This window comes from Grus americana, chromosome 22, assembly GCF_028858705.1.
Source record: "Grus americana isolate bGruAme1 chromosome 22, bGruAme1.mat, whole genome shotgun sequence".
In the NCBI taxonomy this organism is placed as follows: domain Eukaryota; kingdom Metazoa; phylum Chordata; class Aves; order Gruiformes; family Gruidae; genus Grus; species Grus americana.
Genome location: NC_072873.1, coordinates 7,657,758 through 7,683,150, shown reverse-complemented (window position 1 = coordinate 7,683,150; position 25,393 = coordinate 7,657,758). Strand labels below are relative to the sequence as shown.

Below are 25,393 nucleotides of genomic sequence, written 5' to 3'. Positions count from 1 at the left end.
CACTGGTCAGGGTCCACACCTGCAGGACATATTCTGAGGCTGCAAAGACATTTCTCAGGAGGGACAAAGCAAGGCAGGGCCTCATGGCCATTGGCTCTGGAGAAACCTTCCTTAGCTCCAAGGGACAGGTCCTGAATGGGGTCTACTCAGTATCTCCCACTCTACCTTTCCTCTGGGAATGGTGAGGGGTCACCACGTGACAGAGCCTTCGCTAGCAGCTTTAGGAGGGGAAGCACCTTCCGCTGCAGTAGCAGCTGGACAAGTTGGAGAGACCACAGCCCCCACGGTGTGCTAGAATGACAAGCACAAGGATTTCAAGGACAGGAGTGTGTTAATACACAGGCAGAAGATGTGGACCAAAGTGCCAGAAAGGTCCCATCCCCAGGTGATTGTGGCCTGGACCTAACTACTTGCATCTGCACAATCCTCAGCCAGACACCCAAAGGCTTCTGTGTGAGAGGGCATGTTATACCCTTGTTTCTTCCTCCATCCCTTCCTCCCAACTTGCTCCCTCCCAGCTTGCCAGACAGGCATTTGTTGTCACTTCCTCAGGTGAGTGGGCGGTGTTGCTGGGATTTGATTTGAGAATATCTGAGAATACTGCCAGCCTGTTTGTCCTCCTGCCCGGTCTCGGAAGTCTCTGGGAGTCCTATTGCATTGATGTGTCCGGAGCTTTATTCTACCTCGAGGTGCTCCAGACCTTCCCTGCTGGGGTGAGATCCAGCATCCCCTCATTTAAGTCCACAGTTAACTTCTGTTAATGCATGTGTGCTTCTTGTGTGGACACTTGCGCATATGGATCTCTGTGAATGCATGTGGGTGCGCAAAATTGTGCATGACTCCACATAGATCTGCATGATCACGGGTATTTGAGTGTCCTTGTGCGCCACTCATCATGAGGGAGCGTGCCGCCCAACGCAGGGGCGCTCTCCACTGCTCTGGCCATGAGCATCACAGAGCAGCAGGTTCCCCAGGCCAGAAGGAGCAGCTGAACGGTGATGGCACTGACCCGGCAGAGATCTGCCAAGTGCACAGGCTCTGTCTCCTGAGCCCTCCTTTTCCTGCCTCTCCAAATTTCACACTCTGCCCCAGCAAATTTCAAGCCTCAGCAAGGACAGGTTCACACTAGCATGGAATCTTAGTTTAATTCAACATAATAATAATTGGAGTCTTTCAGCTCTGCTGGTAAACACCTTTGCATCTTCCTCCAGGCCAGGATATGTCCCCTCTCCCCAGTGCTAAGGAGACTGAAGGAGTGGGATTAACTTTATGTACAGGGAGACGGACTGAGGAATCCTGCCCACCAGGCCATCCCTGAGCAGATGCTTCTGATGGAGTGTCATTAATGTTTGCGACTGGACACAGGCCTCTCATGATCAAGCCAATGCCAAGTACACTCAGCAGCTCATTGACTTGGTTCTGAGTCAGGCAGGGTCTGAGACCAAGGGACGGAGGTCCTGATGTTGCTGTCCTGAGACGGGAAGAATGGTCCCTGTAGGTAGCACAGGGAGAGCCAAAGGAGTTGACGACTGCTTTTGTTTTCAGCCACCAAGATCTTGAAATCTCAGTTTAAGTCTCAGTAACTGGACCCTGGGGGAAAATGGACATCTAATTGAAGGCCACACACCCCAAAGCCTGCTGCTATTCCCCGGGTGGATGAGGAAAATACCCTTTTCCCCTCGGGGACTTCTGGCAGTGGAAGAAAGGACACTTTAGGAGATGGTGAAATGTTGGCCCCTTTTGGGAAGGAAGTCCTCTTTTGTGCTTCTCCTTGGGCTATTCCTCTTGGTGACTTGCTTCCCTTCTTCCAGACAGACTTTCCACATCTGTAGTTATTGCACAGTCGTGCTTGCTGATGGGAAATAGAGGATACCACAGCAGCAGGGCCCTCTCTTCCCTCCCTATCCCCCACACGTGCACGGGTCCAACTGTCCCCATGCCCCCTTCCACCTCTGCAAGAGTCTCAGGCATTGGCTTTGGGCTGCAGAAAAGCATCGGGAGGGAGAATCTCACCCTGCTCATTGTCATCCCCAGGAAATCAGGGGACGCCGTATCTAGCCCCTGAGCTCTTAGACTGGGATGCCTGCCATCTCTGGAGGCCAAGACCACTCAGCTGTCCCAGGACAGGGCTGGTGGAGTGCTTGTTTACTCTTACTGGGTACTCTCCAGGTGGTCTGTTATGTTGTTCTGAGCTGAAGGAGTCGTCTCAGTTTTTCCCCACATGTCCTTCTTTTGCTCCTGTCTCCTGGGCTGGGATGGAGGAAGGGGAGGGTCCAATTCCCAAGTGTCACCACTCCTGCTTCTTAGCAAAGAGGTCTGCAAGCAGAGGGGCTGTTATCCAGATAACATCCATTAGAAATGGTGCAGCAGGCATGGGCGAACCGGGACAGTCACAGCATCTTGCCCCTGTGGGATGTCCGAGTCAGACCACAGTTTCACTGAAGGTTTCACTTGGACCCTTTGTCTTCATCCTGACCTCACCTATTGACTTATAAGCAAATGAAAGGAATTTCACAACCACATACACCAAAGTGCATGTAAAAACGTGCTCACATGCACACACAAAGAGTGCGCATATATACGTGGTTATTTGGACACACCTTCATGTATTGCCCCAAGCATGTGCACATAGATGTGTGTGCACATCTCTCACACATATACATAGGTGAAAACACACACAGTGTACCTCCACCAACACAAACGCTTACTCAAATGTGAGCACACAGGTGTTGTCCCAAAACTGGGGGGTTGTTTACCTAGTGTGCGATACGCCAATAAACACACAGAGCAGAGGTATTTTATTGCGTATTCGCACAGATATGGGTGACTGCCCCAAGCCAGCACACCGACTCTACAAATCAACAGTCATTTACACACTTAATATTAACATATTCATGTTTCTACTACATATGTATTATTTATCATTATATGATTGGTTAATGAACCTTAGCCTCCTGTGTAAATTAGTTCGCATGCCTAGTAGTTCTTTCTTTTGAGTCGGTGGTGTAATTAGGGTGGGTGGTCCGTGAAGTCGGTGGTTGGGGTCTCCCCCCGTTGGAATTACCTTTCCCCTAGTTTTCTACTTCTTTGGCAATCCTCAGCAATTCTTCAAGGTTTTTTGGTAAAACGAGCAGTATATCAGTTACGCTTCTGCCTTTTGACAAGCTCATCTTAATTAACAGAAGAAGAGCACATTGTTTGGATAAACATTAACTGTCACAGGGGTAGGGCTATACGATAGATGTCTTTAGCAGCAACTGTCTTGGTTTGAATTGCATGCTACATTTGATTTTGCTGTAACACAGGTATTGGGTCTGTTTGGGATGGAGTTAGCTGCCCCCACAGCAGCCCTCATAGTGCTTTGCTTCATATTTGTAGCTAGAATGGTGTTGATGCACCAGCAAAGTTTTGGCTATTGCTGAGCAGTGCTTGCACAGCAGCAAAGGTGTCTCTCCAACCCCACCTCCTAAAGGCCAGTAGGCTGGCTGTGGGCAAGAGGTTGGGAGGGGACATAACCAGGACAGCAGACCCAGACTGACCAAAGGCATATTCCATACCATATGATGTCAGGCTCAGCAATAAAATGCAGGAGAAAGGGGAGGGGGGCATTTGTTTTCAGGACGTTTGTCTTCTGAAGGCACCACTACACGTACTCTGGCCCTGTTGTGCAGGAAGGGGCTGAAAATCGTTTGCCGATGGCAAGTAGCGAATAAATCTTTTTGCTTTGCTTCTGCATGCAACCTTTGCTTTTATTCATGAAACTGCCTTTATCTCAACCCATGACTTTTTAGTCTTATTTCCCACTGAGTAGGGGGAGTGAGAGAGTGTCACGATGGGCACCGGGAGGCCAGACAAGGGCAACTCACTCCAGTCTTTCGCCTTCGACATGGGGCTCGAGACAACGGCAGTTTTGAATTGAGTGTGCTATGGCTGTAGTAGTTTCTAACTGGCAGGCCTTTGTGTGGGTCAGGGAGTTTGCTTGCTGCACTGCTTATCTCTTTATTTGGCTGAACTTGGAGCAGGCTAATAGAAGCAAAAGCTATGTGCTTTGCCCTGGCATTGAGGCCCTTACTGTGCTGGGGAGCTGTCTTGTGGAGAGGATGAGGGAGTACACCTGCCTTTTCCCACCTGGGTTGTTTTGTTGTGCAGGCTTCGAGGACCCTGTTCACCCTTGAGCTGTTTAAGTAACAGCTCTACTAAGTAACACTGCTGACTTATTGTGGGGTTTGCGGAATCTGGTGTCATGCTGGCATAACAAGAGACAACTTTTGGGTGCGGCAACAGTGAAACGTGCCCTGAGAGGTGGCCGGTCCCTGGGTGGCAGGGTGTGTGGAAGGATTTGGGCAAATGCCAAGGACAGTCATCACCTCCCATAGTCTGGGATTTTACACTTGAACAAGGTAGCATTCCTGGTAAATTGACATGCCACCTAATAAAAGGATGCCTTGCCTACCCCAGTGAAAACCAGCAGCTTTTAGCACTGCATTGAGGCTTGGCCTGTGCCTGTCAAGCTACAATTCAGTTCTATCAGAGGACCGTGATTAAGACAGGGACCAAAACACAGCTGAGAATGCCTTGATTGAGCCAGGGATCCAAACTACATCAAAGAACACGATGGTTGAGACAGAGACCCAAGCCGCATATGAGGACACCATGATTAAGATAGGGACCCAGACACTAACTACAGTAATCGTCCCTTCCAACCCAGTGCATGATGATCTATGATTCTATTATTCTATTACTTTAGCATTGAGTTGTCTTCTGTGGAAACATCCATTTCCACTCCTGATGGCATTCCGGGCAGACTCAAGAAACAGAATAGGCATCGTCTATGACTGTGGAAGACTTTCTGGTGATAGTCCCTTAATATTAGTGTATTCACACCCACACGCACCCCCATACACACACCCACACACACCCCCACACACCCCAATTTAAAATCTTAACTTTCTATGAAATACTCTCTCTTGTAAGGCTAGAGAAGCAGTAATTTTATCCTAGAATGTGTTTCTGAGAAATGAAGCTCATACTCACTGAGATCTGAGAACTGCTGGATCCAAGTCCTTTCTGGAACTGAAATTCCTTTGAGCAGTTGACTGTCCAATTAGAATTATTAGAATTATTAGAATCTTTAAGGTTGGAAGAGACCTCTAGGATCATCAAGTCCAACCATCAACCCAATACCACCATGTCTACTAGACCACGTCCCAAAGTGCCATGTCTACACGCTTCTTGAACACCTCCGGGGACGGTGACTCCACCACCTCTCTGGGGAGCCTGTTCCAATGTCTGACCACCCTTTCGGTGAAGAAATTTTTCCTACTATGCAACCTAACCCTCCCCTGGAGCAATATGAGGCCATTTCCTCTTGTCCTATCACTTGTTGCTTGGGAGAAGAGACCAACACCCGCCTCACCACGACCTCCTTTCAGGTAGTTGTAGAGAGTGATAAGGTCTCCCCTCAGCCTCCTCTTCTCCAGACTAAACAACCCCAGTTCCCTCAGCCGCTCCTCATAAGACTTGTGCTCCAGACCCTTCACCAGCTTTGTTGCCCTTCTCTGGACATGCTCCAGCACCTCAATGTCCTTCTTGCAGTGAAGAGAATGTCCAGGTGGTCCATGCTGCACTGTCATCACTTCAGGGTACAGCGCTCACAGTCCGTCAGCCCCCTCCCAGTGGCCTCATTGTTTCACTGCTTAATTGTGGAACTGCAAGTGCCATTTGCATGAAGGCAAAACAGTCCAGCTGATGACAGCTGAACGACGTAATTTCAGTCTTTCTTTTAAGAAGGTGAACTGATAGAGAAGTTAGATTTCTTTTCCCCCACTTGCCAATGAAGTTTAGCTCTTCTCACTCTTTCTGACCTCTGAAGGACAGTGATGGCAGCAGAGTGACACACTGGATTGTGTTGCTGTGGTGGGTCGACCTTGGCTGGGTGCCACGTGCCCACCAAGCCACTCTATTACTCCCCTCGTCAGCAGGACAGGGCAGGAGAGAGGCACCCTGGAGGTGCCTTTCCTCTGAGTAGGGCGGACATGCATGGTGGAGCCATGGCCTAGTGACTCTTGGTGGTCAAGGGGAGACCTGTTTAACCTGAGGAGGGAGTCTGGCACAACTCAGCCCACACCAGTGGCAAGTACCTCCTGTCACAAAGATCTGAGTTACCGCCTGCCCGTGCACAACTCGGAACTCTCTTGTAGCTCTTGTGGAGTGCAAGGAGCAATTCAAAGGAGGGACCTGACTCATCTCCCCCATGCTGGGGCACAGGGCTAGCCAAGCTCTGGCCTTGGTGTTCATGGAGATGCTCCAAGTAGACTGGCAATCTCTGCTCTGGGGAGCTTCCCCAGAGACACTGCCCCATCCTGGCCATCATTCCCAGACCTGAGATGCTAAACACTGAATGGCAGCCCCATCCCTTCTTCCACAGATTCCTTGTGTGGATCCCTACTCCTTTCCCCGTGTCTTTCTGAATGGATAGAGTGAACATAAGCTTCGGCTCCATCCAGCTCCCGAGAACATCCAAGATGTGCAAAGGCCAGTTGGTGGGGGCACCAGCCTCAGTGAGAGGGTGGTGATCTTTCTTGGCACGATCATCACTATCACCCGTTTCACCTCCATCCCCACCTCCTACGTCTGCGTCATCTTGTCTGTCCTGAGAGTCCACTCTGTCTTGGGCAAGTGTCATATCTTCTCCATCTGCGCTGCCTACCTCAATGTAGTGGCCACCAATTATTTGCCCATGGTCTCAAGTACCCGAGGACAGAGTGGTCTTCTGACTTCTGCACCACAAAGATGCCCCTGTTGAATCCCCTCATGTTCAGCCTGAGGAATCAGGAGGTAAAAGCTGACCTCCCCAGGTTGTCTTGAGGGAGGGGACTGGGCCAGAGTCAGTAGGAATTTTCCCTCCACATGAGTCACCTGAAAACTAAGGAAGAGGAGGGAGGATCATGGACTTGTGAGTCATGATGCCAGCTAGGGAGAGAAGCTGCCTGGAAGATCACCATGACACACAAGATACTGGAAGGCTCCTGGCAGCCTTCTGTTGCCTGGCAGTGGCCTGCATGATCTGTTCCTTAATCTACAACACGACTTTTCAGGTGCCCAAGGCCCCTTTGTCCCATGTGACCTGGAGTTTGGAGGCAGCAGTTCTACAGCAGGCATGTCTGCCTGAGAGGATGCTCAAATACCTTCTGACTTAGAGGTCTGTGAAAAGCCCAGCTGCTGCCTCACTGCTCAAGTAAGAATCTCCAAGTGCTGAAAGACCTGGCCCTGGCCCTAGGGAACCTGTGACATAGCAAAGATTGCAACTTGATTCCTTTCCTTGGGACGAGCACCAGTCTATCATGTCTCTAGAGAGCCTCCCTGGGTCAGCAGTGTGGGGGTGTAAGGAGGTCTGTCTGCAGCAGATTTTTTCTACTCTCCACAGTGAGGTTTGGAGACAGAGGAAGAAGATGTGAACCTGCAAGCACCAACTCCCTCTTTCTTGAAACTCTGTGGTCAACCTGTGAAAGGGAAAGCATGACATAGTCCTGTTTTTTTTCTGGCAAACCTGATGGGACTTGCAGTCTTTGGTGAGATGTGTCTTTCAGGCTAGAAGGATTGGAGCAAGAGGGGTCGCTGACCCAGGTCTCTCAGATCCTGCTGTGGATGGATAAATCCAAACCTTGTGTATATTCAGAGAGGTTCTCCTCTGTGCTTTCTGTGGAGAAATCCCCGGTGTTTTTCCATGTGCAGGATGCCAAGCTGCAGGACAGCACCACCTGTCTCTCCACTGAGCCCACACTGGTAACCACAGCATGCGCGATCACACAGAAAAAGTGTGTCTGTGTGTGTTCCCTGTGCAGTGTCTCCCTCCCCAGCACTGCGTGCTTGTAGACCTAAGCTTGTCCAGCAGTGGCATGCCGGGGTTGTGGTGAGACTGGGTCTCTGCCTCCCCAGCCTGTGTAGCAAAGACAAAGGTCAGCAACAGCATGCTGGTGTGACTTTTTGGTCTGAGTTCAGATCCAGGGTCTTGGGAAAAAAAGCAAAATAGCCCAATAAAACCGTCAAGTTCAAGGAGTGCCTGGACTTGGGGGAGAGCTATTGAGGGATGCCGTATGAACCACAACAGGCTCCATCAAACCCCCTGAGATGAAACTAACTGAGGCATGGGAATGAGTATTAAGAAGATGTATCTGACTGGCTTTTCCCGCTCTCATTCTGAAGCACACTCTTGCAGAAAGGAGCCCTTGTGGTGAGACACGACTGCTCTTGTGGGTGTATTCCTAGCCAAAATAGCCCGAGGAAGGAAAAATCCCTTCCTAGCCACGCACCTGGACATCAGCCAAACCCTCGGCATGTGAAAAAGACCCATTATCCAGAGACTGGGGAAGACTGTCTGTTCTACTGGATTCCCACCCATGCCCCAAGCCAATCCATTGCTTTTCATGTCTCTCCTCCATCTCAGGGGAATCACCGTTGTTTTGCTGGCGAGAATCCCGGTGCCCCCATTTCCTGACAAAAGCCAGCTGTTCAGTCCATTTCTAGGAATGAGTTTGTCCCTCTGTGCACCGTGTCATGCTAAATCCATTTGGTGGAGCAAAGAGCTGACCTTGGAGAGCAACTGTGTGGGAAGGTGACAAAACCAGCCCTGGTGGCTACAAAGATGGTTTAGCTGAGTTTTCCTTTCTGAGACAGTAAAAGTGTATGTGTAAGCAGTGAAGCCTTCTGGAGTGACAGGCAGAACTTAGTCTGTATCAAATTGGGATGTGTGAGAAGGAGAGACAGAACAGGGACAATCAGGAGGCAAAGAGAATGAGGCACGTGAAGAAAAGAGGTGTCATGTGCCTGAGAGGGACGGAAAGGTGGATGGCCACTGAGAAGCAAAGACAGGTTCTGCATTAACCTGCTCAGTTAACATGTTCACATCTTCTGTGCTTCCTCGCCTACACCTACAGTTAGAAAACTGGATGCACGTTGTGTCTGTGGAGAGCTCAGGGGATGATTCTTCCACATGGCCGTCTGTAGGATCGCCCCCAGGATGTCCTCCTGGAGGTGGTTTTCTGACTTTCTCACACACAAACAGGAGTGTTGGTCTCAGAATGCCCCTCAGCTCGGTGTGGATCCCACATAAACATAAGCAAGAAGTAAGAAGGTGGAGGACAGGACAAGGAACACAGTCAGGAAAGAACATGGACAAGACTCCCATTTGACATCTTTCTGAGAACTGGGAAATTGCAATTATTCTTTGAAAGAATAAAATCACACAAGGGAGAATAGCATGGCTCAGAGTCAAAAAGGAGTACATTTAAAAAAAAAATTCTCATTATCGTCTTCAAACTGTTGAGAGCTACATGTCAGGAGTAGCTGAACTGGAAAAAAACCCACTGCACTTTGCTATTTTTATAGCATCCTTAAATTCCATTTATGTTCACTTTTGGTTTAAGAGAACGCATTCCTCCGGGGACAGAATTGGCTTAATGTGGATGATCATGCAGGTGATTATTTGCAATCTCGAGCTGAAATTTGTACTGGTTAGGGCCTTCCGTCACATTCTTTTTTTTTTTTTTCTTTTTTTTTTTATTTTTTTTTTTTTTTGTACTTTGAGATAACCTCCTTTGTAATTTTTAGAGCCATGGCAAAGGAGAACAAGTTACACCTGTAACTGATGTCATTCCTCTGGGCTTCCCGACCTCTCTAGGTGAGCACATGGTCCCGTGTGCCATTATCTTCTCCATGTATCTTCTAACCTTGCTGGGGAATGACATCCTCATTGTCACTGCATGGAGCAAGCGTAGAAGACAGAATTACATCTCCTGGGACTATCCTCTTTCAGTTACTAGGGCATATGTCAATCTCTGCATAGGTTAAAAGCCTTTCCAGATAAACCAAACTGCATATTGAGCTATCAGCTGTGGAACACTGAAAGTGTCCAAACTGTGTTTGCGATCAGGGCCATGCTTGTAGTAGTCATCTGGAACTTCTTCCTGTGTGAGAGGATGAGATTTTTCCTCAAAAACATCCAATCATCTCTCTGAATCTCTGTTCTTTATACAGTAGAATATTGCTAATGATGCACTTTATCATGCTTCCAAGATCAGATTGATTGACTGCACGGTCATCTATGACTATTGTTGAGCATGAGCTGTATATTTTTTAAGCTGCCCAGGAGAAACACAGTCAGTGTGGTTACTCCTCCTCTTCTCTTGCACATCTATTTGAGACTTGCTCAGGAATATTGTGTTTGATCTGGGATGATCAGGTAGATCAGGTTCCAGAGCTAAACCACCTAGGAAAACCTGGTCACTAATGTGCTGGAGATGGGAGCTGCCACTGCTGGGATCTGAGTCCCCTGACTTGGCCTCCACTGATCCTGATCTGCCGCCTGCTGCTATCACCTTGTATGTGTCAAAGATGACCAAAGGGCTAGAGAACCTATCCTATGAGGAAAGACTGAAGGAGGAAAATCTTTTCTCCCTGGAGAACAGAAGGCTCGAGGGAGACCTCATCACAGTAGTCTCCTACTTAAAGGGTGGCTACAAAGAGGACGGAGGCTCTGTCATCACAAGAAGCCACATGGAGCAGACAAGGGGTAATGACAGATCTCCAACAGCCAGGGACTGCAGCGCTGGGAAAGCCTTGGCCTGCATGTGAGGAGCAGTGGCGATGTGAGCAGAGTTCAGGCTGTCCCTGCCTCAGAGCACTTGGGGAGCCAGGGAAGCTGAGTACAGACAGGGTCATCCCCCCTGTTTGTGCTATGGTTGGGTTGGTGCCTGTCCTGTACCACCGTGTCCCCAGGGCACGACCAATTCTCAACCTGTGGGGCTACCCGTGGGGGCCATGCCCACAGTGGGGAGGAACTGGAGATGCCTGGGTGCTGGCAACAGACCCCAGTGCAGGGGCGGCAGGTCTCATGAAGGAGGAGGTGAAGCCTTGGTTTCTGGGCACAGAAAGAAGGTGCCCAGCACCCAGAGGGATGGACAAAGATGGCGCCTCTGCCCCAAACTGTAGGCAGGAGGAGCGTGAGTAGAACCTCATGTGGTCCATGGGGCACTGTACGCCTGAGATGTTATTTTGAGCCATAAGTGCCTTCAGGAGTTCCTTTTCTGCACCCAGGAGACCATGGATACCTGAGGGATGCCAGGATTTAGACCACTACCTGGGACTGAAGTCTGACATCTAAAAAATCTTCAAGTATCACTGAAAAGCATACCTAAATGTTGGCATTAACAGCGAAGCCACAAGTAGTTCACCCAGGCTCAGGGAAGATGAACACCTGAAACAAGCCATGAGAAGGTAGGGAATCACTGGGCTGCGGAGAGCTCATGTTACTGTGGGGACACTCTGCGCACTGCTGCCATCTGCCCAGTCACCGTCTGCCTGTAAATGGTGGGATGGTGGCCAGAGAGCGGGGATTTCCTGCAGGGATATGCAGGGAGCAGATGCTTTGTGGACTTAGGGCCTGCTGAGCTGGGCTTACACAGACCTCGATAACAGGGAAGATGGGGTCAGTGCCTCAACGCCTTCATCGCTTTGCTTCACAGTTGGGTGGCTAGGAGGCAGATGAAGGATCTCATAACTGAGCCTCCAGGCAGAAAGCCCCTCTGCTGGAATTTCACCTTTTGCTGCGGGGAAGGCAGTCCACAGAGCTCCCGATGTGCATGGCCACCCTTCTGCCTTGGCACCTCCTCCTGGCCAAGGCCTCTGATATGCCAAGGTTTTTGGTCCAGCTGGTGCCTGAGAATATAAGCCAACACAGGAGACATGCGAATGGCCCAGCAGAGACAGATCAGAGAAGCTTCTGAGCTCAGAAATGTGTCCCACTGTTGCCGCAGTGGCCCAGTGGGGATGGAGGGGGTAACTGCTCTTGCACAGAGCCTTTCCAGAGCAGAGCTGGGATCTGGCAGTGGTACAACCTTAAAGGCTCAGGAAAGCTGCCCTAGGCTTAAAGGAGACAAGAAACCACAGAGCAGCCACGGGTATTTGGGCACTGGGTGCTCTCCCAGAGCTGCAGCGGCCCATGGGGGTGCTGGGTTCACAGAGAGTGGGGACTCCATTGTGTGGTTGCTACCAATCCTAACTTGTGCATTACCTCAGCCCTGCGTGCCCTTTGGAGCCATCCTCTATTCGAGCCTCATCCCCCAGCACAGCTCAATCCAGAGCTAGAGGAGATCCCTTCCCAGAGTGCCAGAGGGGCTGCTGACCTCATCCATTGGCAGCCATGGGCTCCTCACACAGGGCTTGGTCTCCCCATTCACAGAATGTGATCCAGGAAGCAGTGCTTCAGGCCCATCTAGGAAGATATACAGCAAGGCTGGAAGGAATGGTGGCCATCTGCTGTGAAGTAGCCAAGAATATCTTCCTCAACTCCAAGGACAGGGCAAAAAAGACAACCCAGGGCAGTGAGTCCTATCCTTCCCATCTTCTGGGAATGAGGAAGGGTCCTCTTTTGCGCCCAAGCTAATTCTCCCCAAGAAGCCACCTTTTGTCATAACCAGACTGGAAGACTTGCCACAGAAGGAAGGAGGACTCGGAGGCCCAGGCTTGAATGCAGCACAACTTTAATGAGTCTAAAGAAGAGAAGGAGGTGGCTCACAGGGAGCACCTGAAGGCACGACTGTCTGCCTGCCCACTCTGCAGAGGGAGAGACGCCAACAGGTCCCCGCCAGGCTGGTGTTGAGAGACAGCAACAGGAAAGGAAGGAGAGAGAGGAGAGTGGAAGAAGGAAACAATGGCCCAAAGCTCTACATAGAATGCCCTGAATCTCTGCCTCCTCTCCAGCAGCATGTTCTGAGGTCTTGGGAGGATCTTGCCAGGGGAAGCTGCCAGCAGATTTAGCAGGGTTGACACCTGTTGCCACAGTAGCGGCTGGTGATGCAGGAGAGGTCACAGCACCCAGAGTTGATGGGCACTCCATCACAGCTGAGGATGCTGCCAACAGCAGCGGAGGTGGAGGAGCCCACAACGGTGTTCTGTGGGAAGGAGCTGAGGATGGGGCCAGGCAGGGTCACCACCACGGGGGAGGGCTCAATGACGACTATGGAGTTCTGGCACTGCCTGACGCAGGGCTCATTGCAGCTGTTGGCCAGCGGGGTTGGGCCACAGGGCTGGCAGGGCAGGCAAGGCTGGCAGGGCTGGCACTTGTCGGAGCAGGACATGTCTCTGGGCCAGAGGTTCACCTGGGAGAGAGGGTAGGGAGAGGCAGAAAACAGGGGCACCTGAGAAGCAGCACTGCACCCAACCACACGGGAGGCAGGGCACCTCCTGGCCCAGCAGACGCTGCCCAGCTCACAGCCCAGGAGCTGCCTCACCTAAGTCCCAGCCCCTCTCTGTGGAAGACCTTCTCTGCCCTTGCCTCTCCCATGAGAAGCAGCTCCCAGCCCTGGGCTAGGGCAGTCCGTATCAGCGGAGACATGCATCGAGGAAAGACCTGATCTCGAAGGAGGAGGAGAAGAGGCTTCCCACTCACCTGATTCCCAAGGAGAAGGAGGCGAGAGAAGTGGATGAGAGAGCAGAGACTTGGGCTGCCTTTTATAGGAGTCTCGTGCTGCCTCAGGCCCGGAGGCACCCCTTGTGGAAGTAATAATGTTCTGACAAGCTCATGCCTAATGCAAAGCATCCCAGCTAATGGCATGGGCTGTGTCCTGGTTTCCTGCACTGCTGCCTTTTCATTTCCTGGCTTATGCCACGTGCTTCCCCACGTGAAGGCTTCTGTAAGTGCCGGGACGAGAGGCCCCAGGATTTCCAGGGCAGAAACACGTCAGCGCAGGCAGAAGACTCAGCTCCAGTGCTGATGGCATCCTGTGCAGGCAACTGATGTGCACCTGGGTCATTCCTGTGGGCTTGTTTGTGGTTAGGATGTGGGCACCGGATGCCCAAGGACTGCCATTTGAGAGGACATGGCACATCTCTCTGACGGTCGCTCATTGTTGCACACCAGTGGGCTTCTGCTGGGAGGGTTTGACCCTATTGCAACACTAACAGTGCTGTCAGGACGCGTTTGCTGGGCTCCTTGGCCTCATCCCCTCTCTGTGCAGACTCTGCAGGTCCTCAGGCAACACCGTGAGCATGTCTGGGGCCCGGTCCTTCCCCGGGGTACTTGAGTCGTGTCCTGCCAGCAGGCTCCCCAGCATCTCCTCAGCAGAGGCCACAGCTGCTGATGTTTTCTTGGCTTTATGTGAGCGTACAGATTTTGGCATGGCTCCATGCAGGCGTGCACGAGCACACGTGTGTCGGTCTGTACTTGTGTGACCCTCATCACGAGGGCATACGCAGGTCATAGCAGGGGGACTCTCCCCTGGTGTGTCCATGAGCACCGCAGAGTAGCGGGTTGCCCTTGCCAGCTGAAATGCAGTCTCTGCCTCCTGTGCCCTCCACTTCTTGCTTTATGTACAGGGAGAAAGGCCAAGAAAGCCAAGAGCTTTGATTCAAACACCTTTGGAGGTCAAGCACCAGGAATTCCATATCCCCCATAAAATCCTGAGTCACTGTTCTCCACTTGGACATTGAGCCGTTGACCACAACTCTTTGAGTGCGACCATTCAGCCAATTCCTTGTAGACCGAGTGGTCCATCCATCGAATGCATATCTCTCCAATTTAGAGACAAGGATACAAGGATCACGTCCTCCAAGCTCAGGAACGATGCATCCCAACAAAGAGGAAGGCAGGCAAAAACGGCAGGAGGCCTGCGGGGATCAGCAAGGAGCTCCCGGACAAACTCAAACACAATGAGGATGCCTACAGAGGGTGGAAGCAAGGGCAGGTAGGCTGGGAGGAATAGAGAGAAATTGTCCAAGCACACAGGGATCAGGTTAGGAAAGGCTAAAGCCCTGACAGAATTAAAACTGGCCAGGGATGTCAAGGACAACAAGAAAATCTTACATAGGTACGTCAGTGATAAAAGGAAGACTAGGGAAAATGTGGAACCCCTCCCGTATGAAATGGGAGACCTGGTTACCTGGGACAAGGAGAAGACTGAGGTACTCAACAACTTTTTGCCTCAGTCTTCACTGGCAAGTGCTCTAGCCACACCACCCAAGAGTCAGAAAGCAAAGGCAGGGACTGGGAGAATGAAGAACCAGCCACTGTCAGAGGAGATCACGTTCGAGACCATCTAAGGAACCTGAAGACGCACAAGTCCATGAGACCTGATGAGATGCCTCCACACATCCTGAGGGAATTCATGGATGAAGCGGCTAAGCAACTCTACACCGTATTTGAGAAGCTGTGCCAGTGTGGTGAAGTTCCCACTGACTGGAAAAGGGGAAACACAATCCCCATTTTTAAAAAGGGGAAGAAAGGAAGAGCCGGGGAGCTACAGGCCAGTCAGTCTTACCGGTGCCTGGCAAGGTCATGGAGGAGATCCTCCTGGAAACTCTGCTAAGGCACATGGAAATTAAGGAGGCGATTGGTGACAGCCAACATGGCTTCACTAAGGGCAAATCGTGCCTGACAAATTTGGTGGCCTTCTACGATGGGGTTACAGCGTTAGTGGATAAGGGAAGAGCAACTGGTGCTGTACACCTGGACTTGTGCAAAGCATTTGACTTTGTGCCACGTGACATCCTTGGGACAGGCCCAGAGAACTTGTGGATGGCCCATCCCTGGAAGTGCTCAAGGCCAGGCTGGGTGGGGCTTTGGGCAACGTGGTCTAGTGGAGGGTGTCCCTGCCCATGGCAGGGGGTTTGGAACTAGATGGGCTTTGAGGTCCCTTCCAGCCCAAACCACTCCAGGATTCTAGGATATCCCCTGCAGGAAGTGTGGCCTGTGCAGGGCCTGTGCTGAAGCAGGCTGCTGGCAGAACTGTGGCCCCTGGAGGACCCACGCTGGAGCAGTCTTATCTGGAAGGACTGCAGCCTGTGGACAGGACCCATGCTGGAGCTGGTTTTGACAGACTGCAACCTATGGGAAGTGCTCACACTGGAGCAGGGAAAAATGTGCAGAGGAAACTGCGGCAGAAAGGACTGACTGTGTACTGACTACAACCCCCCATGCCGCATCCCACTGTGCTGCTTGGGGGTGGAGGAAATAGAAGAGTCGTGAATGAAGGAGGGAGGCTGAGTCTGTGAAAAGGAGGAGAGGATGCAGTGAAGGTATTTGAAGGATTTTTCACTCTTTCTCACCATCCGGCTCTATGTTTCACTAGTAATAAGTTAAAGGAATCTGTCCCATAGAGGAAGGAGAGTGAGAGAGCAGCTGGCTGGGTGTCTGGAAGCCAGCCAAGGTCCCTGTTGTTTTGCACCATCTATGGCAATTAGAAGTGCCATGAGCGTTTATCATTTATGTGGGGTTTTTTGCTGTGCATCTGTGCCGTCAGGAGCAGTCTCTCTCTCCCACTGCTGTTCCCCTCAGAGGATGGTGGGCAGTGATGTCAACTGGCCTTTGTGCTTGTGTACCTGGGAAGTTAGTGGCAGGTTTACAGCCACGGGCAGAGCACAGCCCGCCAACTCTCCTGCCACAAGGCTGACACGAACAAGGAGATCGCGAAGGCCGTGTGGGAGGAAAGCTGTGAATGGGAGCTTCTGTGCTTGCTTCATCTCTTTCTGAGTCTGCTAGCAAAGGTCCTGCATCAGAACTGATGACAGAGAAGAAACACCTGCTCCCTTGGTTGTCCCAGACCCCCCTTCACCTGCATTCCTTTCCCCAACCATCCAGCCCGCATTGCCTCTCCTTTCCAACCCATGCACTCTCAGTGTTTCACAGACAGGTCAGTGCAGAAGATCTCGGCTGTCTTTGTAGTCCCAAGTTTCTGAGGTTCAAGCACCAAAGGCTGTTCCCCATGATCGGTCGGCTTTGGGAGAGGTGGGAGCTGGGAGGAGGGGCACAGTACAGTTCTCCTCTCTTGGCATCCTGGTAGGAGGCCCTTCTGTGCAAGGCTGAGCTCTGGGGAAAGCGCTCTCGCTTCTCCCTTGGCACCCCTATTTCCACGAGGCACCCAGAGATCTGCAAACAAAGATCCTCTTCCTGTCAGGGGCTGGGACTAGTGGCCGCAGAGAAGAGGAGAAGGTGGTGAGAGAGCTTCTGCCATGCAACTGTTCTTCCCCTGCACCCCAGGATGGGATTGCACTTGCCATGAGCTGCAAAGAGCGAGCGTGGGCTATTCTGATCAGCGCTCTCTCTGCAGTACCATGGGAGGAACTGTCAGTTGCTCCTCTGTGTCATCTTGCAGGCCCATGCAAAAAACCTTGCTGCCTGTGGAGGAGGCAGAGATGTGGTTCTGAGCTGCAAGGGACAGGGAGTGAAGCAGGCCCACAGAGAGTGTGTCCTGCCCTCCCAGTCCTCTAGGAATGAGAAGGGCTCCACCGGCTCACCCGTTTGTTCCCTCCCAGCAGATCTCCTGTCTCCCTGGACAGCTTTAGAGAGCATCCAGAGAGCAAAGGACCACACAGAGCCCGAGGCTGGGATGCAGCAGGGTTTAATGAGTCCAAAGAGGGAAACAAGATGTCTCCAAGAGGAGCCCGCAGTGGAAGGATCACCACGGGCAGCCAAGAGTCAGTGCCCCACAGAGGGAGAGGGGCAGGCAGGTGCCCCCAAGCTGCCTTTGGCTGGCCTCATGGCCCAGGGGAGCAGAAAATGACAAAGGAAAAGGAGGGAAAGGAGAGAGTGGAGGAAGGGAACGAGAGGCATCGGCCATGTTTTCAGAGAGCCCAGGCTGGCCCCTTCCAAAGGGCTGACACCCTTTGCCGGAGGAGCGGGACATGCCCAGCCCCTCTCCAAGCAATGGCCACGATTTCCGTCCTTCAGTCTGGCATCATCTTCTGCGTTCACAGGGCTCCTTGTCTGGGCTGTCACCGGGCGCTTTAGCAAGGGGGGCACCTTCTGCTGCCACAGTAGCGGCTGGTGATGCAGGAGAGGTCACAGCACCCAGAGTTGATGGGCACTCCGTCACGGCTGAGGATGCTGCCAACAGCAGCGGAGGTGGAGGAGCCCACGGCAGTGCTCTGTGGGAAGGAGCTGAGGATGGGGCCAGGAAGAATCACCACCACGGGGGAGGGCTCAATGACAACGGTGGAGTTCTGGCACTGCCTGACGCAGGGCTCATTGCAGCTGTTGGCCAGCGGGGTCGGGCCGCAGGGCTGGCATGGCAGGCACTGGTTGTAGCAGGACATGTCTCAAAGGTGGAGGTGAACCTGGGAGAGAGGACAGGGGGAAGCAGAGCACAGGAACACCTGAGGAAGAGCCTGCGACCCCACCAACAGGAAGCCAAGGCACCTGCTGGGTGGGGAGGTAGAGGCTGTGCAGGGGGGAAGAAGGGCTTCTGTGCCTGAGCCCAGCAGGGTTCTTCAGACAGCAGCCAGGCCCAGGGATCCTCCTGCCTAGCCTATAGCCAAGAAGCTACCCCAGCCCAGCCCCAGCCTATCTCCATGACAGACCATCTCGCCTCTGCTCTCTCCCACGATCATGATCGCAGAACACTAACAGAAGACCAAGGAGCAGGTATCACCTGGGATGTCGTGGAAGGCAAGAGTCCGTCCTAGAGGAGGAGGCGGAGGAGAAAAGGGGGTTCCAACTCACCTGTTTCCCAAGGAGGAGGCGGTGATGGAAGTGGTTGAGAGAGCGACCAGTTGGTCTGGCTTTTATACTGGCCTCTAGACTGCCTGAGGCCCAAAGGCAGTGCTGCATAAGCTACAATTTTCCTGCCTGCTCCGAATGAACGGAAACATCCCAGGGATGTGTTGCTGTGTCCCTCTATGCTGCCTTTGCATTTCCTGGTTATGTCATGCCCATTCCTGCATGGATGCTCCTCATGAGTGCTGGGATGAGAGGCCCCAGGATTTCCGGGACAAGCATGCCTCAGAGTGGGCAGAAGACATGGACTAAGTGCCAGAGGGGTCCAGTGGAGGCAGGTGATGTCTGCCTGGGGCACTCTGGTGGGTTTCTTTTTTCATCCTGCTGACAGGAAGAGCCCCAGTGCGCCCAGCCCTGCAATCCTTGGCTTGTCCCCCAAGGGCTCCTGTGAGTATGTGCCCTGTGCTCCTCTTTCCTTCCCTCATGGCTCATGCCAACAGTCAGTGGCTGTGTCTTCCCGGGCAGGCAGGCTGCACTTCAGCTTTTCAACTCGCTTGTACCTTAAGCTGCCCTCAGGAGGAAGTTGCCAACCTCTTTGGGGTTGACAGCCTTGAGGGTTCATCGATTGTGGGGAGAGGCCCAAATGCCCTCCAGCTCAGTTAGACCATGTTGTCTACAACTACGTCCAGACAGGTTTTGTCTGTCTCCACAGAGGAAGACTCCATGACTTCTCTGAACAACCTGTTCCGGTGTTTGACATCCCTCACAGCAAAAAGTTTTTTCTTTGTGTTCAGATGGAATGTTATTTGGGTTGTTTTTTGCCCATTGCCTCTCATCCTGCCAGTGGGCACTACTGAGAAGAGTCTGGACACATAAACAAAACAAAAGGTCTCTGCTTCATGGTGCCCCTGGAGCAGGGGATGCACTCTGCTGTCCTTGGATGACCTGCTGCCTGGGAAGGAAGGGAAACCAGCAGTAACAATGGAAAGCTTGGGATGGCAGACTGAAGGCATCAGGGAGGCATCAGGGAGGAATCTGACAGGCACTTCAGCTTTTCAACTCTCTTTTACCTTAATCTGTCGTCAGGAGGAAGCTGCCAACCTCTTTGGCCTCCTCCTCTCTGTGGACGGTCTCTGTCCAGACTTAACAGAGTCTCTGTTAAGACTTGTCTTAACAATGTTGCCTGTGCATCTGTCCTGCTTAGATTGCCCCATCCCTGCTCTGGCAGGGAGGTCCCCAGCAGTTCCTCAGTCACACTCTCAGCCCCTCGTTGTCTATGGGGACGCAGACAGGGACACAGCACTCAGGTCTCACTGGACCTCGAACCCTGGCCAACTCTTTCCATGCTGCCTTCAGGCAGCCTCGAGGGGCTGAGCTGTTTCCCAGGGTCATGACTCATGTAAAAGCTTTGAGGTTACAGGGGACAACAAATGTGGTAGCGGTGTTTCCAGGAAAGTAAGTGTCCTGGGAAAGGGAGACTGGGGGCAGCCTGGAAAGACTGACAACAGCCAACTGGACCTGTCAGGAATCACATTAGAGCAGTCAGAGCATGCGGCTGCAGCTTCTCCAGATGAAAGACTTCATTGGGCAAATGCCAAATCATTTTGCAAGGATGCTTGCTTTTAAGGAAAAGCTTTTCAGAGCCAAACCGGTCGGTGGCGGTTTCCCCTGTGTGGTGATGCCAGCTGATGCGGGAGTTCCCCTCGCCTTCCCCAGACCATGGGGCCCTGAAGCTAAGTCTCCTGCATCTCATCCAAGGCCAAAAGGCTGGGAACAGCTTTTCCCAGGCACTCCCTCTGGATGGCATCCCTTTCCTCCACCGTGTCGACTGCACCACACAGCTTGGTGTCGTTGGCAAACTTGCTGAGGGTGCACTCGATCCCACTGTCCGTGCCGTCGACAAAGATGTTAAACAGCGCCGGTCCCAGTACCGACCCCTGAGGAACGCCACTCGTCACTGATCTCCACTTGGACATTGAGCTGTTGACCACAACTCTTTGAGTGCGACCGTCCAGCCAATTCCTTGTCCACCGAGTGGTCCATCTGTGGAATCCATGTCTCTCCAATTTAGAGACAAGGATGTCATGTGGGATAGTGTCAAATGCTTTGCACATGTCCAGGTAGATGACATCTGTCACTCAGATCGATCCCTCAGTGCCTCAAAATTGGTCTTCCCTCTGTTTGTTGCATTTAGAGCGGTGCCTTTAACTTCTAAATTACACTTTTCTCTAGACTGCAAGAAGCTGATATTATTATAAAGCTCTAGGTGTGCATATGCTGTTTTGAAGCAAGCTACGTAAATGTTAGTGTTGTACCCCAGGGTACGTGTGCTCAATGGAAGCACATGGTGGACTGCTGCTTCCTCTGCCCCAGCTGTGTTTGAGGGAGGGAAAGAGAAAGACACAGCATGTCCTCACGCAAGGAAAGCCCTTGGGCGACCAGCCAGGAATTGCAGGGCTGGGAGCAGCTGGGCCCCTTCCTGTCAATGCAGCCACAGGCAACCCCACGAGTGTGCCCCAGGCCAACATCACTTGCCTGCACTGCACCTATCCGGCACCTGAGCTGAGTCTTTTGCCGGCACCGACACATTCTTGCCCCGGAAATCCTGGGGCCTCTCAATCCCAGCACTCAGAAGCCGCCTCTGTGAGGGAATGGGTATGGCAAGAGCCAGGAAATGAATAGGCAGTGTTGGGGAAAACAACCACCCAGCCCATGTCATTAGCTGAGATGATTGCTGTTCATCACGAGCACCTTAGAAGATTGCCACTTCCGTAGAAGCTACCTCTGGGCCTGGGGCAGGTCAGGGCCACCATAAAAGCCAGCGCGACTCCTCGCTCTCTCATCCACTTCTCTTGTCTCCTTCTCCTTGGGAAGCAGGTGAGTCTGAAGCCCTTTTCCCACGCCCTTTTTCTGGTCATGCAGATGCGTGCTCCTCCATCCTGTGCTGGGTTGTGGCGCTGCTTGTCATGGGAGGGGGGAGAAGGGCAACAGCGAGTGTCTGGGACTTGCCTGAGGAGGCTCTTCTTTTAAGAGATAGTCATCAGCCACCTTGGGGCTGGTGGCACTTTGCAGTACCATGTCCGGATGAGGCCAAGAAACCCTCTTCCCTCACTGCAGGCGCCTTTCACATGCTCACAGTGGGGTGTTGGACTCGCGACAAACTGCTCCTCACATGTACCTGTGCTCTGATTAGTCTCTACCCTCTCTCCCAGGTGTACTTTTGCCCAGAGAAATGTCCTGCTACAACCAGTGCCAGCCCTGCCAGCCCTGCGGCCCAACCCCGCTGGCCAACAGCTGCAATGAGCCCTGCGTCAGGCAGTGCCAGAACTCCATAGTCGTCATTGAGCCCTCCCCCGTGGTGGTGACCCTGCCTGGCCCCATCCTCAGCTCCTTCCCACAGAACACCGTTGTGGGCTCCTCCACCTCCGCTGCTGTTGGCAGCATCCTCAGCCGTGACGGAGTGCCCATCAACTCTGGGTGCTGTGACCTCTCCTGCATCACCAGCCACTACTGTGGCAACAGGTGTCAACCCTGCTAAATCTGCTGGCAGCTTCCCCTGGCAAGATCCTCCCAAGACCTCAGAACATGCTGCTGGAGAGGAGGCAGAGATTCAGGGCATTCTATGTAGAGCTTTGGGCCATTGTTTCCTTCTTCCACTCTCCTCTCTCTCTTTCCTTTCCTGTTGCTGTCTCTCAACACCAGCCTGGCGGGGACCTGTTGGCGTCTCTCCCTCTGCAGGGCAGGCCGACAGACAACACCCTGCAAGAGCTCTTCTGCTTCTTAGTGGCTGACCCTGGTGCTCCCTGTGAGCCACCTCCTTCTCTTCTTTAGACTCATTAAAGCTGTGCTGCATTCAAGCCTGGGCCTCCGAGTCCTCCTTCCTTCTGTGGCAAGTCTTCCGGTCTGCTCAGGGGAAAAGGTGGGAGAAGGGGAGAAGAAAAACTGTGCCATACATCCCTGCACAGAGATGGTCGTGTCTCCAGTGAGGAAGCTGGCTAGCAGCCTGGGCGGGATGGTGGAGCTGTAGCAGGTCTCCAGGCCAGACAGATTCATCAGGAAGAAGTGCATGGGTGTGTGGAGATGCGGGTCTCTGACCACCAGCACAATGATGAGGATCTTCCCAACCATGGTCACTGTGTATGTGGCCAGACAGAGGAGAAAGAGAGGTGTCTGGAGCTCACAGGCATCCCCCAGTCCCAGCAAGAGGAACTCCATCAGCAGTGTCTGGCTGACCCATTTTCCTCTCTGCATGCTGTGTTGTAGATCTTTCTTCTTCCCACTCGCCAGGTAGGTGAGCTGCAAGATAGAGCTCTTGTTGATGTTGGATGTTCACACCCCCCTGAGAGTTTTCCTGTTGTCTGTAAGTAAAAAGGGGAAGGGGAATCACACCAACTGCATGACAGCTGTCTCCTGGGCTGGGAAGAGCTGCTCTGTGAGGTAGTCCTCTTGAGAGAGGGCCCCAAAATAAGTGCTGTACCTGGAGAGTAGCGTGCAGTCTAATGTGAGAAAGCTGAAGATGAGAAACTGATCCCTGAGACAAAAGTAAGATAGAGAGAGACATAAAGATGATAAAGATGATAAAGGTAAAGGTAAAGAAAAAGTGGAATTTCAGTGTGAGAGATGAACTGACATGTGCAAGCACCCTGAACCCACACACCTACAGCTCAGCTGAGGTATGGCAGTGCCCCCAGGCTGGCTTCTGCACAGCAGCAGCACGGCTCCAACTGAGCAGTAACAGCCTCACTGCCCGAGAGCTCAGCAATGGCAAGGACACAGAGGCAATATCTGGAGGAAGGAGTGAGCTCTGGAAGTCACCTAGGAAAGGAGGTGGCTCAGGTCTTGTATAACTGACACCACGCAAACTCCCATGAGCTAAGTAACAACACTAAATTTGCCTGTGCAAATACAGTGTCTACCTGTAACCCTCGGCATGAAGAACTGACTTCTCTGATGGTACCTTTGAACAAAACCCAGGGACTAGCTCTTACTCTCAATTTCTTCCTGTGCACTTCCTTCCCTTCCTTCTTATCTCTCCAGACCCCAACTCCTTCCACACAGGCAGCTACACTCCTGTCCTCTGCTTCCAGCAGTTTCTGCTGTGAGTTATCAACAGCACCTGAATGTACCTGCTCTCCAAAGTCTCCCACGGCTTACAGAAGGAATCAGGATCCTGAAGGGTCCTGCTGCATCTCCTCTCTCCTTGGGACTACAGGGAGCGAGCTCTGTGTAACTAGTCCCTGGGGAAAGTGAGCTGGTGGAAAGTGTGTCAACAACTCCAGCAAGGGCTACCCCTCCCCAGACCTCTGTGGTAATTCAGCCTGCTCTGAGGGAGAGCAAATCTGAGGCAGAATAATAAGCAATGACTTCTGTAAACACTGCAGCAAAGATAAGGGAGGCCCCAGGAAGGGGATTCAGATCTCCCCCGACAGAAGACTACATTGGAAATGACTCCTTCAGAATGAGGCAGCTGTGGCTCGTGACAGCCCATATGTCCCCATAGCTTTGAATCATCTTTTCAGAATGAGAAGTCCAAAGTGCCTTAACTGGTTTGTCTCTCCACTTCCTGGCAAGACAGGAAAGGGTGGCCCCAGTGTAAATGGATTTTTGTGCCCTGGCTCTTCAGGACAGGTGAAATGAATCTCAAAGTAAAGGGTGAGTTTCTGCTGAGAGTTCACACTCTGAACTGTGAGCACCAGCATGGAGATGCCCACGTCCGGACTCCACATGTGTGATCCTCATCTGGTTAGTAGTGGCTGAAGGAGGGAGACTGTCACCTGTGCACTAGAGCGTTTCCACTGCCTAGCGGGCTTCTTTGGCCTCCCACTGGCAATCCAAGAGGGGCAGAGTTGCCTCCAACTCTTGTGTTGTAGCTCTCTGCCCCATATGGATGCCTCAAACAGTCCACGGGCAATAGAACTGCTTCCAGGGTCTCGTGTTCAGGCAATCCCACCCTAGTACTGCATGTGGATGCTCAGCTGGAGGGTGCTGACTTTCCTTCTGGATCACGTCCTATGGATTTGGGCCTGTGTCTCAGGAAGGATATCCAGTTCACTTTAGAGGGTCTAGGGTACCCCGTTGGCATTACGCTGCTGGGCCAGGTCAACCTGCCTCTCCTAGAGGTCCTGGGTCCTCACTGCCAGCCCTAAGCAGGGCCTTGCATAACCCAGGTTATGTCAGGGGACTACCGATTAAACTGATGCGGAATTGTCTGCAGCCCTCAGTGTCCTGCACTCATCTGTGCCTCAGGCCCCTTAGACGTCTGAGGTCCTGCTTTTGGTTGCTCTCCGGGGCTGAAGAGGGCTCTAACACTCAATAGGTAGAATTCACCCCCAAATGAAACATCATCCCACCCAGCAAAGGAAGCAGTTACAGACACCCCAGCGCGGGTATGGTCCAACCTCAGCAGGCTTTCTAAAGCATTTCCACAACTACCATCAAGGACAGCAGAGCTGATGAGGTTGGTCATTGCCACGTCCTTGGGCACAGGTACATGGGCCCCGCTGCAGATCTCATATCCAAGTGCCTGGAGCCCTGTCCATGGTGACCCAGCTGGCTTCCTGGCAGCCTGGAGCCAGACCAGGAGCCAGCTTGGGGAAAGGAGGTGCTGAATGTGAGACCAAGAAAAATTACAGCAGGGCAGACCCCAGCAGGACATATGGATGCTCAGCTAAAAGTTACTGACTCCGCAAGTGGAGTCTGTCTATCGATTTGAGTCTGTTGCCCAGTAAGCATTACCCAGTTCCTTTAAGACAGCCTGCACTACTCTATTAGTCCTCCCTTACCTTCCTACCCTGAGAAGGTAAGATCAACTTTTACAGATGTTCTCTGCAAGAAGCAAGAACACAAAGGACAGAATTTGCCTTGGAGGCTTGGTTCAATTGCCCCACATTGCTGCTGATATGTAGA

General features: G+C 52.3%; 2 protein-coding genes and 2 pseudogenes across 2 annotated transcripts; 1 reads left to right on the top strand and 3 right to left on the bottom strand.

The window, feature by feature from the left end:
• Positions 1 to 9,723: 9,723 nt before the first annotated feature.
• Positions 9,724 to 10,719, bottom strand: LOC129195277 (cyclin-Y-like protein 1; annotated as a pseudogene).
• Positions 10,720 to 12,812: 2,093 nt separating this feature from the next.
• Positions 12,813 to 13,581, bottom strand: LOC129195494 (feather keratin Cos1-1/Cos1-3/Cos2-1-like; annotated as a pseudogene).
• Positions 13,582 to 17,778: 4,197 nt separating this feature from the next.
• Positions 17,779 to 18,557, bottom strand: LOC129195495 (feather keratin Cos2-3-like). Its single transcript, XM_054801612.1, has 2 exons — positions 18,494 to 18,557; positions 17,779 to 18,089 (listed from the first exon to the last, which is right to left on the bottom strand). The coding sequence occupies exon 2, from the start codon at positions 18,085 to 18,087 to the stop codon at positions 17,779 to 17,781; it is 309 nt and encodes a 102-aa protein (XP_054657587.1). The 5' UTR covers positions 18,088 to 18,089; positions 18,494 to 18,557.
• Positions 18,558 to 21,719: 3,162 nt separating this feature from the next.
• On the top strand, positions 21,720 to 22,025 carry LOC129195590 (feather keratin Cos2-3-like). Its single transcript, XM_054801783.1, has one exon. The coding sequence runs from the start codon at positions 21,720 to 21,722 to the stop codon at positions 22,023 to 22,025; it is 306 nt and encodes a 101-aa protein (XP_054657758.1).
• Positions 22,026 to 25,393: the final 3,368 nt, after the last annotated feature.

What these genes read in the sequence shown, in the direction of transcription:
- LOC129195495 (XM_054801612.1), bottom strand. Translation starts at nt 18,087, where the DNA reads ATGTCCTGCTACAACCAGTGCCTGCCATGCCAGCCCTGCGGCCCGACC.
- LOC129195590 (XM_054801783.1), top strand. Translation starts at nt 21,720, where the DNA reads ATGTCCTGCTACAACCAGTGCCAGCCCTGCCAGCCCTGCGGCCCAACC.